This window comes from Corvus moneduloides, chromosome 2 (assembly GCF_009650955.1).
Source record: "Corvus moneduloides isolate bCorMon1 chromosome 2, bCorMon1.pri, whole genome shotgun sequence".
Taxonomy (NCBI): Eukaryota; Metazoa; Chordata; class Aves; order Passeriformes; family Corvidae; genus Corvus; species Corvus moneduloides.
This window is the reverse complement of record NC_045477.1, coordinates 19145-38794: the sequence shown is the minus strand read 5'-3', so window position 1 is coordinate 38794 and position 19650 is coordinate 19145. Positions and strand designations below refer to the sequence as shown.

At 39.4% G+C, this 19650-nt stretch overlaps 1 protein-coding gene across 1 annotated transcript in view; it reads right to left on the bottom strand.

Annotated features, from left to right (window-relative positions):
* Positions 1-32: 32 nt before the first annotated feature.
* SYNJ1 (synaptojanin 1) overlaps positions 33-19650 on the bottom strand; it is a 38756-nt gene continuing 19138 nt past the window's right edge. Inside the window, 17 exon segments of the mRNA XM_032094381.1 lie at positions 33-120; positions 1625-1648; positions 3241-3452; positions 4399-4507; positions 7274-7314; positions 7407-7445; positions 8963-9010; positions 12065-12103; positions 12686-12814; positions 13450-13656; positions 14280-14442; positions 15448-15526; positions 16154-16369; positions 16477-16594; positions 16939-17095; positions 18928-19056; positions 19058-19087. Of these exon segments, the coding sequence (XP_031950272.1) occupies positions 1628-1648; positions 3241-3452; positions 4399-4507; positions 7274-7314; positions 7407-7445; positions 8963-9010; positions 12065-12103; positions 12686-12814; positions 13450-13656; positions 14280-14442; positions 15448-15526; positions 16154-16369; positions 16477-16594; positions 16939-17095; positions 18928-19056; positions 19058-19087 (1737 nt within the window). The 3' untranslated portion in view covers positions 33-120; positions 1625-1627.

Here is a 19650-nt window from a genome sequence, read left to right as displayed (position 1 = left end):
AGGTGATGTTCGGACAGACGTCTGCATCTTGGACACGAGCAGCTGTAATGACAGGTCTTCAAAAGGGTCACTGTTGAGCTGGGGTTCAGGGTTAGTGATGCATGTCCCGTTGGGATTCAGCTGCAAAGGAAACAACGTGCTCAGGAATCACAGCTGGTTCTGGGTTATTCCTATCTCCCCCATTCTCACTCGTCAGCTGAAGCTTAAACCCAATTTTGCTTTAACTAGAACAGAAACAACAGCCTGAACCCCCTGCCTAACAAAAAGCCTGTAAGTTGTTAAACACCACTTCCTCCCCTCAGCAGCTGATGCAGCTGGAACCTGCTTCCTGCAGGTCACAATCCTAGCAAAAAACACTAAGTGAAAGTTGGGTAAGAAAATGTTCGGGAAATGCTACTGTAGAGTAAACAAGGGATAGCCCAGCACAACTATGAAATGAAAAGCTCCAGGTTACATTGTTTGGGAATTTATCATACTGATGTTACAAGCAGCATTAAAGCACTACAATGAAAGGAAACATTAGTGTTATTAGAATATGCAGTCAGACATTTCTATGTAGACAGGCATCCGTAGGCATCTCCAGTACTTCTTGGCATGGAAAGGGACAATCACTGGTTTCACATTTAAAATAACAAGTTACCCTTGGAGAAGATCATTTTCTCCACAGAATTTCTCAGCTTTTAAAACCAAAATATTCCTGTTTTTATACATTGCTTCAAACAACAATGCAACTTTTTTACCTCGTATGAACTGTCCAAAAAGGTGGAGTACCTACTTTGTTCAGTATGCACACCGACAGAATAGAGTTTGGAACTTCCCCATATCAAATGAATTAAGCCGAAGTTAAAACAGCTTCTAAGAATTCAAATGTTACAAGAAGATTTTATGATTTCAACAGATAAACTTAATATACCCAAACAGTTGAACTAGCCGTCTATAGTTGAAGCCTTTTGCAAAATAATATTAAAACAAAGGCATTGAGTAACTTTAAGGGAAAATGTGAAAAATTGAACTGTAGAAGGAATAGAAATCAAATGCAGCCTGGCACCAGCTGGTTAAACTCTGTGGCCATTTAAAAGCACAAGATCCCAAAGAAACTAGGAATCCAAATTGCTCCTTATTCTAAGTAAAAATTTGTTCTGAGTAATTCTGGAACCAAATGCTTTTAAAATTGTAACAGTTTATTTTACTTTGGGTCATAGTAAGTTCTCTGTTCCCTGAGAAATGTGAAATATGGGGTTTAGTTTGAAAAATATTTTGACAGTGCAATAGCATCAGGATTTATTTGCTTTAAAGAGGACATTTATTGCCAACGCTGATCTTTTTTTCCCCAAACAGACTGAGACCAGGAGGTTCAGCACTGAGTAAGCAACATAGGTGAGGGTCCAATTGTTTCACAAAAGATGATGATGCAAAATAGCTTCTCTGGCACTAATAAATGCAGTCTCATTTTTAAACCCATTATGAAAGGAAAAAGCAAACTATGGTATGACAGTCAATCCATGAATGCAGACAGGTGGTTTTTAACAGGGATGGGACTGCAGATGTATGAAAACATCATTCATACATCTTTTCTGCTTGAATAGATGGAGACCACATACAAGATTGGTAAATAGTCAGATACCTGTTACCCTGACGGTTGCTCCTGCTTGTGAAAGAGAAACAGACATCAAAGGAAAGAAAGTTAGGAAGAAAATCCAAGAAACAAAGCAACCTCATGTTAAAAATACTTCCAGAAGTTTTCACAAAGCCATGTTTTGAGCTATGAATACAAACCACAAGTATTTACTACACACACTACACTAAATTTTCAATTTCTGTTGCATTCTACTGTAAGCTTGGCCATTAAGGGTCATAAAGAAAACCAACTCAAGTCCATTCTAATGATATTTCCATACAGACATTCATTGTGCAGCTGATTGTGCTACTTTTTGGAGACGAATTAAAAGGATCTGAGCAGGCATGGTCTCATTCTAGTAATCTATTAACATGAAAAGGCCCATAGCTCTCATTCTGGGAACTGTGTTGGTATAATCCCTCATCTATAGTAACAGTTTTGCAAGCCGAAAAAGCCATAATGCTTCTCATTCTATGAAAAACTAGAATCTGCTTTCTTTACAATAAAGACAATCTATTTACAATAACTAATTCTCTTTTTCAATGTATGGATGCAAACAGAGTCCTGAATATTCACACTGTACAAGCAATTATTTTTATAAGGAGAGATTTAGGTTCTTCAATATCACAATCAAGATTTGCACAGAAGGATGGGCTTGGAATTCACTACCTCTCAAAAGACCTTGTATTTCTTTAAAGACCTTTCCTCAGAAAACTGCATTTTTTTGTCTAAGTTTCCAAAATGAAAAGCAGTTTACAGGCAAAGAAAGAGGTTCAGGAGAAAGAAAGGAAAAGCATTTAAAGATTTTTTTCAATTTGAATTCAAAAATCAGCTCACTAAGGACTGAATTTGGCTGCTTCCCTGTGGTACAAAACAGGCATTAACTGCTGTAGCAAAAAATGGCTACAGACGTGGGCATAAGGAAAAACCCGAGCAGCACTGAAAACCTGCATCTGCATTTTTAAGCAGTAGTAAGAAACTATGGCTTTTCCTAGAAAAAATTGGTGGTTTTTTATTTTAACAGTCTAAATGGTCCCAGAGAACACAATGTTAATGTTGCTGTATGAATTTTTCACATTATTTGGATAGGTTTCTGTATTTTAACTGACACTGGGGAATGGGGAGAATTCTATTTCTCTTAAGTATTTATTAATATATTGATTTAATTTATTCATTTATTTATCATACAGTGATAAATAATGAATGATCACCAACATAAAGCACCACATCATGCAGTAACTATTTAAAACCTGTGCTAGCTACTTACTATACAGCTTGTCATGCACATATCATTATAAAATTTAATTTTTTAGATTGAGTTTTTCCATTCAAAGTTGCCAAATGACAACATAACTTCATGAATGAGCTGTCCATAAGTTGTAAGCCCATCATAAGAAATCCTTAATTCAATGTTTAGTATTTAAGATGTTATTCATGGACAATACATCAGCAATTAGTACTCTCCTAGGGCCCCACAACCATTGAATCCCATCTTTGGACCCTTGTTTTTGTTTCTGTGTTTGCTTCAGGGGTTCCTCACAAGTCTGCAGCATCCAGTACAAGCTGTGTTAATTTACATAGTGAAAGAATGTATCTATGAGGGGTTTTTTTTTTTTACTTACTTGCTGCTGGGAAGGAGCAGGTTCAGAAGGCAAACTGTGAGATGAGCGGCTACGGGGCGGCGGCTGGGGGCGCTCCAGACTTTGTGGGGCACTTGCCTGAGACTGATGCGGTGCCACAGGGATCAGGGGCTCCTGCATCCTGAGCACGGGAGCGCTGGGCTGAGCAGGTCCAGCAGCCTGAGGCTTTAGCGGTTCAGGAAGCAATGGTGAGCCTGGAAGTACATTTCCAGTGATTTTCAGGGTAACTAATTGTAACAAATCTGAAGGATGGCAGGGTGGAGAAGCACCAGAGCGAACTGCAGAGGAAGGGGCTGTGAGAACAGCAGGTGTTCATGGCAATGAGACTAGAAACCATCAAAAACTCAGCAGATCTCCATTAAAAATTGTTACTAAAGCTTAAGCTGGCAGAGGGCAGAGTTAGATGGGATATAAGGAAGAAATTCTTCCCTGTGAGGGTGGGGCGGCCCTGGCACAGGTTGCCCAGCAAAGCTGTGGCTGCTCCTGGAACCCTGGAAGTGTCAAAGGCCAGGATGGATGGGGCTTGCTGCAAGCTGGGATAGTGGAAAGTGTCCCTGCCCACAGGCAGGGGCTTGGAATTAAATTATCTTCAAGGTCCCTTCCAACACAAACCATGCTGTGATTTTACACAAAACAGAGAACCAGAAGCCACGTCACTCCTAAATGTACTTCAGTTGTATCGAAAAGTATTTTGGAAGTCACTTTTATAAAATGTATATTTATGTATTTATAAAGATAAAGGGTTTTTTTAAACTGTAAGTTTAGGAAGCTGCTTTGAGAGTCAGATATAAAAGCTATTCCAAATCTTACGAGTACAGAACAACCAGTGCATAGAGAGTCTGGTCATCAATAGCCACAATGGCACACACCAGCATGCTCAGACCAAAACCATCTTTGCAGAGTTTCTCTGCTACCATGAAATCTGTGGGTCAAGATCTCATGTGATCTTGAGATCAGCATCTAGAAAGGGTCTGCAATACTTCTGGATGCTTAACACAAACTGTGAAATGTTATTACACTCAAGAATCTCAATTTCTAGTGAAAAGTGGAGACATCTGTTGAAAACAAAGCATTCAAACCACGGACCGTAGCTCTTGACTGAATAGTGACATTTATATTTAACTTCCAAAGGAAACTTACCCCTGGGTGGTTCGACTGGTTTGGTCTGAGTTTCAGGTGCTGGCCTTGCCCCCGAGGGACGGACATGGCTTTGTGGGGCGCTGATAACTCCAGCTCGAGGAGGAACAGTCTGACAGGAAAGTTGGTTAAAAAAAAAAAAAAGTATTTTAGTTCTACTTTGGATCTGTAGTCATCTACTGCTAAATGATTCAGGATAATCAGGATTCTGTGAAAAATAAATTCTTTGATAACAGCTACTGAACCGATTTTTTTATGCACAGGCAAAAACAAAGAATGTATTTTCAAAACATGATGATGGTTCAATTCAAAGCAAAGGATTTTTACAACCATTTTCAACTTCACAGAAATACTTACCTGTGCAACGATGTTAGAAACAGTTACTATTTTGCTAGTATTAATAAGATAATTTACCTAAGTCTGTGAATTGTTGTAAGCAACAAAACCAACAAGAACAACTACTTTATTTGGAAGTCTCCTGTTTCTCAACAAGCACTATTAATGAAACACACATTCTGCCTCATCTGAAGGCTGAAGTCTCCCTAAAGTTGATGGAAGAAAAGTTAATACGTTCAGAACGTAAATTTAAAAGTCTACATCAGTACTTAAAGAGACACAGGAAGCTATTCCAGATTACAGTTGAAGAAGAGTAAATTACACAGACCACACTGAAAGCTGAATAAAAGGCCCTGGGATAAAATGCAAGAGTTCAAGGGCAAAAAGACTGTAAGATGAGATAGTTTGTAAGATTTGTTCCCTGTAAAATGCTGTGTACCAGAAGACATTCTAGGAATGGTTTTCAGAGCAAATCCTATTGCACAAATTAATTAGAAACAAGCAAAGAAACGTTACCACTATAAAAAAGGTGTGATTTGTGATCTTAGTTTTACTAGATACGTGTCCCTGACTTTGTATATTGTTCGATTCCTTATGCTTGGCTGAGTCCATTCACCAACGTTCCAAACTCTTTTCAGCCACCTGATCTCAGAAATTCCTGTCTGGTCTGAGATTGCCAAGATGTGTTTTGTTATTTCTTTGAATACTCCGATAGTAGGCAGGAAGATGATTGGATTATACACCAAAATGTATTAAAAAAATCAAACAGGAACAGGAAAGAAAGGAAGTGCCAATCAGCCCTCAGGATCCCTCAGTGGGAAGCAGCACCCACTGCAGCTACTGTCCCTGGTCCTGAAATTCTTGAAATGAAACCCAGAAATTACCTGAGACAAAGGAAAGAAACATTCCTAGAATCCACGAGTGGTTAGAGTTGGGAGGGACCTTAAAACCCATCCAGTTCCTGCCACAGGCAGGGACACCTTCCACTGTCCCAGGCTGCTCCAAGCCCCGTCCGACCTGGCCTTGGACACTTCCAGGGATCCAGGGGCAGCCACAGCTTCCCTGGGTACCCTGTGCCAGGGCCTGCCCACCCTCACAGGGAACAATTCCTTCCTTATATCCCATCTAGCCCTGCCCTCTGTCAGTTTGAAACCATTCCCCCTTGTCCTGGCACTCCAGATCCTCGGAAACAGTTCCTCTTTCTCCATCTCTCTTGTAGCTCCCTTCAAGTCCTGGAATGTTAGATAGGAAATCCAAACAAGGGTTGAGCTAAGGCATCTTAGATGTTTTTTCAGGCCTTCTATTATGTTTGGGGTTTTTGGAGCCTTTTTTGGTTTGTTTTGTACTTTCTGTTTTCATAATATGGACAAAAAAATGTTGCTCTTATGCCAGTTCCAAGACACTGGTGAAGACTCTTCTGTACATCCGATTTTCTTCTGATTTAAAAATGGCAAATCCTGTGCTAGCTCCAGATTATGAGGAGAAAAAAAATGGAAAAAAAGGGAAGCACACATGATGAATGAATACATTCTTTCCTATATATATCCACCAGTTCTTCTTCATCCAAATTTTAGAGGTGGCCATTTTACACTTCCGGGAAAATAAAAAAAGAGCCAAGATCATGAATTGTTCACTGTGAGAATCAATCTCTTTAAGACAAATCAATCAGTAAAATTTATTTCAATGGAGACTTTCAACAGTAGTTTCCAGCAGTTCCAATACTGCAATACGCTGCAAAGTCAAAAAATTATCACCAAACAATCCCATTTCTCCGTAATTCTTTAAGAAGACCTGTACCTATTAAAACACTTTCCTCTTCCCTCTCACAAGGCTCCTACTTGCTACTGTTAAGAAAAATTAGGCAGGTATCTTCCATCTCTTGATTCCCTGCATGGAGTGAAGCATTTGAATGCCCATAAATTCCTTCATTCCCTTCCTTCAGTTCAGTTCCACAAATAAAGGAATGAAATGCAGAACTAATATATGTTGAAACAGTTGAATGTTTCATTTTTACACGAAGACCTTTATGAGAATTAATCTTTAACACACGGTACAAAATTCCGTAACACACCAAGTAATCATAAGATGTCAAGCACTTATGTAATCCATCTGGCCTGTAAGCAATTAACTACTATCACAAATTACGTTCCAGCACAGAAGAGAATGCATTTTATCACACCAACCAGTAAGAATGTACAATACAAAGAGTAACTTCGCAGTTATTTGAAAGGAGATGTCAAATGTGTATCTGGGAGCCTATTATGTGATTGCAGAGTGCAAAACAATCAAGTTACATCCAGTGTGTGTGTGTGTGTGTGTGTGTGTGTGTATATATACACACACACATACACACATATATATGCGCTGCTTTTTTACCCCCGTAGACAGGAATAGACAGGAATTGCTGAGATAATTAACTCATAGAAGCTGTAAACCCTCCAGCCAATTTAGCAGATTTCTAATGTCTGTTATGACTTACAGACAACTTGATGTAATAAAGAGCAGACACTTAGCAGGAAGATTACTTGAAAGCAATACTTACCGGTCTGGTTGTACTCACTGAATGTGGAGGCTGATTACGAGCTGTAACAGATAGTAGAGATTACTGACTTAGCACTTATTTCAAAATCAACTTCTGTCTGTATCATAATTAGTAGAAAGCATGTATCTATTACCTAAGTTATCTTTTCTTTGTGTTCCAGGGCTTTTTTGTGCTTTGAAGCATGGAAAAAAAAGTAGATTATCTGTGTTAGATAAGCCACAAATGGGTATTAGATGGCGATGTCACATTACTACTACTGAGAATGGAAGCAAGGAGATACCAGTCATTTTTTCAAAAGTTATTACATACCCACCAGCTGTCACTAACACACTCTTATCCCATGGCACACATGAAGTCATCTGACCCTTTTTATTACAAATTATTCAAATCACATCCTATTTGTTGCAAGCTAAAGACACCCGTTTGGTACAGGTACCCTGTGCTCTCAGTTATGCTGAAAGTTGTTTTGTTTTGTGGTGTATTCTGTAGATGTTCTACCAGCAGTGGTTAAAACAAAGGGAACTGATCTAACACTTCCTGACCCCACTCTCTGCATTCATGGGATAAATCTGTTAGAGCACCAGCTTCACCCATGGCCATGCTGATGACAACCTCAGATGCAATATTCAAATTGGTAAGCGCAAGAGATGAAAAAATTACCTTTAGCTCAGACAAGTGCACAATTTCTAACAGGCAGAGAGGTTCGGGATTCTGGCTTGTGCCTCTGCTGCTTATTTCCCAGGAAGGCAAAGTCACCATGTCAGTGACAGTACGTTGAAGGAACTCTGTGGTGCATCACACCGTTTATCAAATTGGCTCCCAACTATTAGACTGCCCTGGAATCAGTCAGAATGGGCTTCTGGGTACTGTTCTCAGTGATGCAGCTCTGGTGCCAGTTTACCCTCCTTGGAGCAGGAAGCTGGAGTGGATAACCACCAAAGATGCCTTCCAACCTCAAATATTCTATGCATAGAGTGATTTTGCCAATTTAGAAAAATGAACCAACAATGCGGCCAAAATTAATTGCAGCATAGAGGAGGAAACCCTGCCAGTGACTCTACTAGGACTTGTATTGCTATTTGCTGTGAAGGATGCATTCCTGAAGGATGAGGAAGAAACCCAAGCCTGTGACTCTGCTGGCATGGCTAAAGCACGACCCATCCAGCAGCAGTCCCATGTACTCCAACCAGAATGGTGCAAGAGAAATGCTCCTCGTAACCGTGTTACACACGGCTGGCTATCAGAATCAAAATACCTACATCGTGCTCTTTAGAAAGAGGCAACATATTAAATTACAAACCAAATGGTTTAAATGGAAGTTTCTCTCCTCAGAATATGTAGTTCTTTATGAAAAGTCAGGCTCCCTAGATTCCTGATTTAGTTACAGGTATAAGAGTCACTCTGATGACCAGTCAGCTACAGCTTCCTCTGAGAGTCAGCCTTAAAAGCCTTCTGGATTAGGGCACTCTAAGTTTTCACTTAGTTTTTCACACATGCCTTCTGTAACAATTCCCACCATCATTGAAAACCAGGAAGCAACTTGGCTGTGTGAAAGCTACGCTAAATAAAAGAAGAAAGAGCCTACATGACAAAGACCTTCATGGAACCACCTTTAGTATCAAAAGGGTAATAATATTGCTCAAGTGAAATTAGAAATCCATTTATAGAATACAAAAATCGTTATGTTACCTTCTACTTCTCTCCTAGCTACCCCAGGACTGGGAGGAGCTCCAAGACCTTTTCAGAGAAAGAAGAGAAGCTGTACATTGCATAAGAAAAGCAGTAGATTGAGAAAGAAAAACCAGAAAGAACACTGCCACAAGACAGCTTTACACACTTTAACTCTGGTCTAGATAGATTACAGTCACCTGTAGGAAATAACTGCAGCAGCATGGGGAACCAGACCGGTAGGAATTACAAATCAGCAAGTACAATCGTGTTTAGTAACATCTATTATTTTAATTTTACATTGCAGCTGAAAGAGAATTTAATTTCTTCAAAATGTTCACTCTCCACAAACCTTTAGCTATCCAGTGTGATCTGACATGCCCGTCTTGAACCTCTCATAAAGCAGAGCACAGACCTGTACTCAAACACGAGGGAATAAATGAGCACGGCACTTACACCCTGCAACATTAAGCCTGATCCCTGTCATTCAGAACACTGAGTAGTCTGTTTCTGCCACGGTACATCTGAATAAGCAATGTGATGGAAGCAATGCTTCCCACTTTGTAGAATGTATTGTATCCTGCAGAACTGTATCACTAAATTGCCTCCATGCAGCACTGTGCATCTGGGACAGCTGTATCAATTGGTTTAACAGTTCAGATTGAGAGAAAGATGATTTTCAAACATGCATAACCATGATGAATTATTTTATTTCTGCAATATCATCAAGCATATACTGGGTTCCTAAAACTATACTGCAAAAACATGGCAGGACACAGACATGAGAGAAATACTGAAGGCATCCCTTAGCTATGACACAGCCTCCTGCTTTCTCACCATGTGCCCATGTGTGGGATCTGCCCAGGAGCTGTGATCTGTGAGTTCTGTCACAGAGTGGGCAGAGTGAAGGCTGCACATGAGGTTGAAATGGGACTGTCTCCAGAGATGTCAGAGCTCTGCTTTGGCTGATCACCTGTTTCAAAGATGCTAAATTCTAGCATGTGTTATCTCTTCTGGCTGAGATCCAGGCTCTGCCAATTCCCATCGCAAGTTTCTGACCATGAACGTCTCTCTGAGAGGAGCAGCAGTGAAGCTGCACAGGGGCAGGGCACTGCCCAAGAACATTCCACTGCTCTTGTTTTATGCAGGATGATGACTAAAGCCAGCTCCTTTCAGCGGAAGGGAGACACAGGGACACAGGTTCATACGTTGGAGCACCAGATGGAGAGCAAGATCTCTGGGCATGATGATTTGGGCAAGTTTAAAAATATTCTCTACATGGGAGAGAAATGGCACAGAGGGTAAATACCTGAGATTTTACTCACTCATAATACTCTTCAACAGTAATAAAGCAAAATTATCATGCTGCAATAATGCTATCACAATGGGTAGCAGAGGAATATTTTAATCTTACAGACAATGAAAAATAGTTTAAACCAATGATAAATACCTTTACCACAACAATCAGGAAAACTCTGACTACTAGTATTAAAGGAAAAAAACCCACAAATGTTACTGTCCCAGTTTATTAACTTCAACTGAAAATTAGCAGCCTTTATAGTTTTTAATGTTATCTGAAAATTTAATCTGTAATGTATTAAAAATATCTTGTGTAAACAGAACGCAACATTTTAATTTTAACTAAATTGTTTACTGGAGCTTATAGAACCCTCAGTAAATTTTTTTTTTACCAGCATACAAAAGGTCTACACTTTGTAAAGCCCTGCAACGAGTGCAGAGCCTTGTTCACCTGAATTCTGAGTTGCTCCTGATACAAAATATGAGCAAATTAAAACACTTAGACGCCCAAATCCTCCTCTCATCTTCAAAGCCATTAGGAAAAGTGCCATAGGCATTGAAGGGACTGAAGCACTTGGGGGAAAAAAGGTCAAAAGACGTGAGGGGGAAAAGTAATATTTAAAAGGCAGAACATTTTAAAGACATGATCAATGTCCCTTTGCATGTGCTACGGAAGTCTAAACCCAAAGTCTGATCCACTTACACACTGTACGGGGATATTTTCACAGAGCTTTAGGAGCCCTCCTCCTAGGGAAGAGAAACAGGTGACTTTTCCCCACTAAAGTAACCCATAAGGACATTTATTTTGGTTCCAGCCCTGTGCTACGTTGCTCAGAGCTGAGCTCAGATACCCCTGAGAAGCAAAGTATTCATACTTATATACATGTACACCATGAGTGGAAAATGAAGAGCAGAAAAAAAGTGAAGAGCTTTAGGTTGGAATAATACATGAAAAAATACACTCCAGTCTCAAATGATTGCATAAAAAGCAAGTTTTATGCAAGTTACAACTCTATGGAAAGCTATGTTGGGAAAGAAGATAAAAGAAGATGACTAGTCTTTGCACAATTGAGACAAACTAGGCAAACAGGATTGTCAGTGCACAGAAGACTACACAGGACTGAAGAACACTGAATTAAATATCAACTATACTGAGTGTCGTCTATCAACTGCTTTCTAAAGCTTCTGCATTTTAACTCATTTGAAATATTACACTTTTGGCATGAAAACCTCTTTGTCTCACCAGTATCTAAGAGTCAAGTGCATTTTTGCCTGACACCAAAGTTAGCTGATAGTTACAGACTATGTAAAATTAAAATAGTTTATGTATTTTCTGAGATTGCTCAAAACTTTTGAAGCATTTTGTCAAAAAACCCTCTTTCCTACCAACTGAGGGGCAGTGCCTGGAAGTACTTCAGTGCCACCAACAATTCTCACCCTCTCTCACATATTGGTGAGCTGAATTAAGTCCAAGCAGGACAGCAAAACGTATGACAGAGAAGGACAAAGACTACTTTGAAGAAGCACTTTAGAAAAGATAGCTAAATGTATTCACCCAGGACGAAGCAATAAAAGCCTGGAACAACTTAGACCTCTGACTTTAAAACACCAACTTCTGGAGAAATACTATTTCACTGAAAAGTCAAACGTAGCTCAGAGGGGGAAGAAAGAAATGATATTGACATTCATGAATTATCCAATTCTGTAACTTGGAGAATTGCCCATTTTTATACCTTTGGAAATCATCACGTTAAGTATTGTCACAACAGATCCCCACAGCAGTTTTGCTATGCAGTCATATTCAAAAACAATTAAAAGCATTACCTCCAAATTCTTTTCTAGCAGGTGCAGGACTCCTACCGCCTGACAGTATTTAAGAAATCAATGCAGCAATAATGAAAAATATCAATATAGTAGGAGGGAAGAAAAAGAATAAGAAAGTTAAAAATCACAAGGGTCAGTTTGTTATTAACTAAGCTGCTCAAATGCTTCTGAATATCCCGTTTCTCTTAGTGCTCAATTGTTCACATCGTCAGATGATACAAATGAAGACTACATTAAAAACTTGGACATGATAAAATGCATATAGACTGATGCCAAAATTAAAGGAACACCAATGAATCAATGAATGCACAAGTTCATTCCTATTTTAGTTCAAATTAGATGCTATAAAAAGTGAAAATGTTGAGTAAAATCTGCTGTAAAACTTCACATTTTTAAAACTGAAAATAAGTTTTTATAAACTTATCCAACTAACAATATTTAAATGGTAAATATGCCATTATTTCTCATACTGTTATTGCTTTTAAATGTACCAATTAAACATTTCAGTTAAAAAACAGTGAGCCCCAAGTGTAATATGCAGTTTGGGTTTGCACTTTTCAAGTTCATCACACAGACTTGAAAACAAATACTCCTGAGTACCTGAAAAGGTCCCCAAATTACCTGAGGGTGGAGGTGGCCGTTGTGGAGGAGCAGGACGTGCAGGAGGAGCGACGGGGCGAGGAGGTGGAGGACGCTTTGGCTCCAGGCTCTGGGGAGGCTCCTTCTGCTGGGCACCAGTCTGGAATTCAGCTGAAGGATATGACAGACAACAACACAAAAATTAATCTCTTGGGACATTCTAATCCCAGCAAAGCTTTTCTAATAGCAAGTTCTTCTCATGGAGAGGACAGGAAGTCCCCAGCCTTGGAAACAACAATCCAGAAGTTTTTGAGAGAGGGAAAACGAGGAATGAACCAATGATGAAAAGAAGCAGATTTCCTAAAAAGTTTTTGTCTCGTGTGTTTAATAAATTTACGCTTTTTCATGAAATCCTGAACAATCTTACCAATTGCAGCATCTCAAATTTTGATTCTGACCCCCATCTGTGAACTACGTTCTCTGGAAAAAAGTGCTACAAACGGAATTCTCAAGGCATTTGGGCAGTTAAAATAAACTCAATTAGAAGCTATTCCAAACACCATCATTGTGTTCACAGGTTCACTTCATCATTTAAAAAAAAGGCTGTGTTTAAACAGAAGTTTCTTATTGTGGTCCCAATTTACAAATGTGCTGATCACAGTTTATATCTTGGAGCTGACAAGAGCAAGGGTTGCAAGGGTCTGTATTCTGGGAGTACGACTGGAGCGAACCAGGATTCTACAGACACTTTGCAACAGAACTTGTGTGTGGCAGTTCCAGAGGCAGGGGAGCCATGCAATACACACCATGTGTGGAAACAGGTGGTCCAGGAGTTTTTCCTGGGGCTCGGCTGGGTCTCACCGGGAGCGTGGGTCCGTCCGACAGCGTTGGGGACTGGCAGGGGCTGGAACGCGGGGAAGAGCTCGGCGAGGTTCCAAGCCCTGTACTTGACGCTGGCTGTAGGTGCTGAGGAAGGATTTCTTCCACTTCAGCACTGTAGTCATCGATGTCTCCTGAAGAACAAGCCCCAGAAAAGAGAAGTACGTAAAAACTGATTCTGGGCATGGGATTTCATGAAAAAAAAGCCCCAGAGTTCCAAGGAATTAGCTCAGCAACCAAAGTATGATTCTTGCATCCCAAAATTATACATGAAGAATGCATATGTATTCAAACCAGCTGAAAATACTTCAAATGCATAATATATATGATAGATATATAGTAAACGTAATTATAACAGTGTGGCAACTGTGAAATTGATTAATCTAAGAAACAATCAGCTTTACAGGTTATTTCCTTGGTTTGCAATATGGAAAGCTTCACTTGTTCTCCAGAAGGTTGGGCAGGGGATTGCAAGATATCTGCTATTTCTGATAAATTCTGCTTGCAAAAGGTGGAATGGTGTTGAAAAAAAAGGCTCAACGTGGATGTGCTTTTGAAGAGTAAGCTGTCAATTAAGAATATATTTAAATGTAGATGAGAGTGAAGCAGATTGTCAAGATACTGTTGGAAATAATGTGATTTCTAATCTGTTTTAGATGGGCATAAACTTGTTAGGTATTTAGATACGCATTAAATTAACCACATTATTTAGGACTGTAAGCATTTCAAAATAAGGAGTGCTTTATCTCAAACAAACCTTCCATATCATAGTCTGCAGTAACCTCAGCATCTTCACAAAGTAAAGTGGAGCTTGTTGATGAAGGCAGCCCAATATTAATCTTCTCTAGATTCATTTCATCTTCCAAACTTCTGATCCAATCTGGATTTTTCAAGTTGATGTTTATAATCCTTCCTTGTAGCTGAATTGCCAAAAAAGGTATGCACAAAATAGAAGTTTTTAAGAGCAGGGAATATTAAGGCTCAGCATTTTAGATTTAAAATGAAAAAAAAAAAAATTCCTGAAAATATCACAAATAAGGTTATCAGAATTCCTGCAACTAAACAAAAATCATTCTGCTTTTCACTTCATTTTGGTAAGTAACTACATTTATGTAATTTAAAACTGTTCATTACCACCATTTAATATTTGTTTTGTAGAAAAAACTAACAACTCATCTCCTACGGTTCTCTTTTTCAATTCATCAGGAAGCTTCCGGTTTCTTTACTCTGACAGAAACACTATTCTTCATAATGAAAAACAGACTTGCTCATAAACAACATGAATAAAGTCATTTTTAGAGGATGGCACAGAGCAGGTCTTCATTCTGCAAACTGACATTCTACCCTGAGCCCCCTTCCTTTCTGAGCCGCCAGTGACACCTCAGCAGATCCAAGGACCCATGTGTAAACTCAGGCGTTCCAAGTCTAACAGCCACAGACGAGTAAAATTTGAACGTCAGAAGTTTAAATTTTCACAAAGATGAAATCCTGGCCCCATAGAAGTCCATGCGAGCTGAAATTCTGACATTTTTCAAGAGTTTGCAGTAGAGAAGTGCTAAGTTTTAATAACTGCAGGCTATGAATATGTTAAACTGGTTCATTCTAGAAAATAAACTCTGCTTTTTAAATAATAAAAAAGCACCCCAAACTCCTCATTTGATGAAGATGCCCCTCAGTAGGAGATCTTTAATTTGTCTAACAGTACTCCTCCTAAAAATAAATTAAGTTTGATACTCCTTTTATGTGGCTTTTGAAACTCAACATACTGGTATGAGGCTATTAAAAAAAAAAAAAAAAAAAAAGGAAAGAAAAGATGCAACAGTCTAGTACGGAACAGAACAAACAAAAAATCCAATCCACACAAGAAGACTTAAAAAACCTGGATTTTCTCTTGCTATACGAAGGTTCAGTCATGTTTACATTACCTCAATGCCATTCAAATTCATAACACTCAAAGCAGAGCTTCCTTCCAAAAATGTTACCCACATCTTGTCTTCCACAAACCTGCAAAATTAATTGGAAACAATAATCAGCAAAATACCACAACACTTAATAGTGCAATTGCCAGGTTAGTGAAAACGAAACATCCTCATTTTTCAGTTCTTTGAAACTACTAAACCTAATTCTAGAATACAAAATTTATATGAAAATTCTCAAAAATAAGAGTACCTGGGAGAATCATGTCTGAAAACGGAGACACATACAGGTATGTAAAATGAATTCTAGAGACATTTAAGTTCAAATACAAATGTTAAAAACGAAACAGATCATCTAAGGAAGTAACTGTATTCAGGAAAATTATTGGTGGGAACAATGAAGATGCATTTGGACTTGCTCCAACAGTTCCAAGTCCAGATAGGACAAGGGGGGGGGAAGGGCTTCCCACTGCCAGAGGGTAAGATGGGATACCGGGAAGAAATTCTTTCCTGTGAGGGTGGGGAGGCCCTGGCACAGGCTGCCCAGAGAAGCTGTGGCTGCCCCATCCCTGGAAGCATCCGAGGCCAGGTCACAGCAACCTGGTCTAGTGGAAGGTGTCCCCCATGGCAGCAAGTGTGACTGGATGATCCCTTTCAACCAAAAACATTCCATGATTTTCTAAGTAGAGATTAAAAGTAAGAAGTTTTTTTTAACCTTATAAGTATAACTTCACCATAGCTTGCAAATTTTTGAAGAAGATCATCAATCAAGTTATCATCAAAATAGTTTTCTTCTGCTGAAGAACTTCTGATGGAGACCATCACAGTACCATCAGGTGGTCCTTGCATTGCAATCACCTCCTTATACACTTTTTGTCTCTCTTCTGCTTCAATTTCAAATATGTCGATGTCAATCAGTGCAACCACAGGCCTTGGAAAAAACAGACAAGAAAATCCTGTCAGCAGAGTATCTGAGCAACAAAATACACAGCATGAAGATTAAATCTTAGGAAGTAATGTATAAAATTAAACTGGAACCTGTGATCAGATGTTTTCAGCTCTGCTCTTCCGTAGTGCAACAAAGTGCCAGGATTCCACGTATAAGGGACATTACTGTCACTGTGAAAACTTGCATTCAGGAGATCCAGGTCTTCAGCTACAATCAGCAGTGAAAACAAAAGAGGAAAAATACAGCGATTGAAAGGATGTGCTACTTGTAGAAAGTAAAAACATAGGAAGTAAATCCAAATTGAGTGCCTCCTACAGAACCCCCCTCCCCACCCCAAGTTTCTTTTGCACTCCTCAAATGACAGTAATTGGGATCTGATTCATGGCCCTTTGTTCAGCCTCACTGCATTTACTGAAGGTCTGTTAACAAGTGTTCTGTCTCCTAATGAGCCAGGGACAGGAGCTCAGCATCACTGGCACTGTTAACATCACTAAATGGATCCTCTAAGTCACTTAAAGAGCACTTTAAACAACTGAAGGAAACCCTCAAACCTGATCTGTCAAACGGCCATTTTCTTCTCCTCCAAAGGATCCGATCTGTCCACGCTGGTGTGCGACACTTTTCACTGGTGTCATAGTCATCAGAGAACAGATCATATTTGTATGTAGGGGCAAAATTGATTTTCCCTTCCAGAAATCCCCTAAAAATCTGTAAGCAACAGAAGACAGAAAGAGATGGGAAACAGCTTGAAACGAATCAGAATTCTCTATTCTAACACTGAGAACCTGTATAAACACCTCAAAACAAAACAAAAAAACCTGTTATTTGTTAATATGGATTCTTCTCCACATTTTATCTACCTTAAAACATTTGACACTATGACTAAATAGTGCCCCAGACAATCACCAATGAACAGAAGTATGCCAGCAGTTACATCTTTAAGCCCAGGCCCACAAGCAACCTACTGTTCCTTCAATGTCATTACCAACTGGAGGTCACCCAGAACACCCATGCTTTAACATGGCATTTTAATCTGGTGCTTAGATGTTCCTGTGTCAGCAAAAGTTGGGGATTAAGATTTATATTTTATCTATCTGAACATGTCAAATGTTCTCGCAAATTCACAGACTCACACCCTGGTTTGGGTTGGAAGGGGCCCTAAAGATCATCCAGTTCCAAGCCCTTGCCACGGGGTCACTAGAGCAGGTTGCTCAGGGTGCCACATAACCTGGCCTTGAACACTTCCAGGGAGAAGTTGACACAAGATGCCCCCTCAAATAAGCAGGAGGTTAAAAAAAAAAAAAAAAGGAAAAAAATGGAGTCCTTAATACATTCAATGTATTCAAAGTGAGCTTCTCACTCATTAAGTGTTTAAACTGGACACAAGATAAAACCCTTCAGCTAACTCAGCCAGCTCCATTCTTGAGTTCAACCTTGTATGAGCAGCTTTCCTTCACTTCAGAGAGCTGTAAAATAGAAATCTAACTTGGATCTTACAGTCGAATCTGCATCAAGTCACAGGCTAACCTGCTTTTCTTGTCAGAAATACAATTTGAAATCCAGTGAATTTAAAAAGCCAACGTCAGAAGATCAATGTCAGAAATGCTAGAAGTTCCACAACTTCTGAGACAATTAATTTGTTTGCCTTCAGTAAATTATTTTCTAGCCTACTTTTACAGAGCGAGTTGCTATGTAAACAGTCTTCCCTGAGCAGCAGGTATAGGGGTGAACCTGCCCACAGCCGTGGAGCTCCCCCAGGGAGCTGCTTCTACCCAGCCAGCAGCTTCTAATCATGGAATATCAACCCAACAGTGCAATGCTATTCCTGCTCCCCAGGCAGGAGTCCTTTTCATATTCTGGTAGCTTCCATAGATTTCTCCAGCTTTATAACTGCTGGAGGTGTCTCCAAAACCTTTACACTTCTTGTTTTGATCCACTTAACAGACAATCAATGCCGTCTGCCCATGTGAACGTACATCTTGCTTTCTCTAGGAAACAGCTGTTACAAAAAAAAAAAAAAAAAAAACCCAAACAAAAGAGAATAAAAATATCCAGTGTTTTGCCTCCTGTTCTGGTGGCACAAGATACCAGCACAAATGGAAGGGGACTCTAAACCAGAAAAAGCACTGCTTGTGATCAAAGTGCTGGCGAGCAGAATGAACCAACAGTAGAGGACTGTCACTCATTTTACCATCTCCAGCCTTCCCACACAGAGCTGCAAAGAGAGACCAAGAAACCCTACAAATCTAAAAGCTGTAGCTTTCTTCAGACTTTGTTACTGTGTTTTCTTTGCAAGTAAGAAGGTTGCCATTTGGACTATTCCCAACAGTAACAGCATTAGACGTATTACAATTGAACTAAAGAGTAACGTTTGCCAAACATGACAAATATTCTTTTAAAATAGTTGCATCAGATAAAAAGAAAAATATGGTAATTAGAAAACTCCAGGCTGAGGATAGAGATTTACAGGATCATCATAGAATTACTAAAACCAGTAAGAAAAATGAAGTATTCTCAAGCATGGTGACCTTTGAACATACCTGTCCAGAGTTTTTTTGATTGATAAGCTGGTCTCCTGCTATGAGGGGATCCAGTTCTGTTTGTCGTATTAGGTCCTTCACCTCCTCATTGGGCAAATCTATTCGATAATTGAAGTCCCCACACCAAAAAAATATAGTCATGGGAAAAGAGCATCCTTCCCTGTACAACAGCAGCACACACTGGAGTTAAAAACAACCGAGTGACAAATTTACTACTTCCAGGTTCAGAAATTCAGTTTTTAGCTGTGAAGCATGTATAATTCCAGGGTTTAGAGTGAGAAACTTTTATGTCCCCCTTTGTTTTGATTTTTTCACTGCCCATAAGTAAAACCAAGCAGATACACTGGCAGCTTGAAATAGCAGCATTTAGGAAACAGCTGGATATGGTACTTGCTAGGAAAACTGAAACACGACAGTGGGGACAAATTTAGGAAACAAAAAAATCCCTGTAAAATAAGATGTAAGACTCCTGCACAGGTGCCACAAGAAATTAACAAACGACAGTTTTGATGACAAGATTTAAAACAGCTTTAAGTCTCAAGGAAGCATTTTGTTGGCACTGATAAAATTTTCACCTTGGTGTTTATGAGAACACAGCATAGAATCACTCCTGTGTACTGAAAACAGGGCTGTTTCCCAGCGATTTTTTTCTCATAGGTGATTGTCTCCTGGGCCTACAAAAAGTTCTACTGCATGTCAAGGATCTGCAAAGGTCTCTTTCCT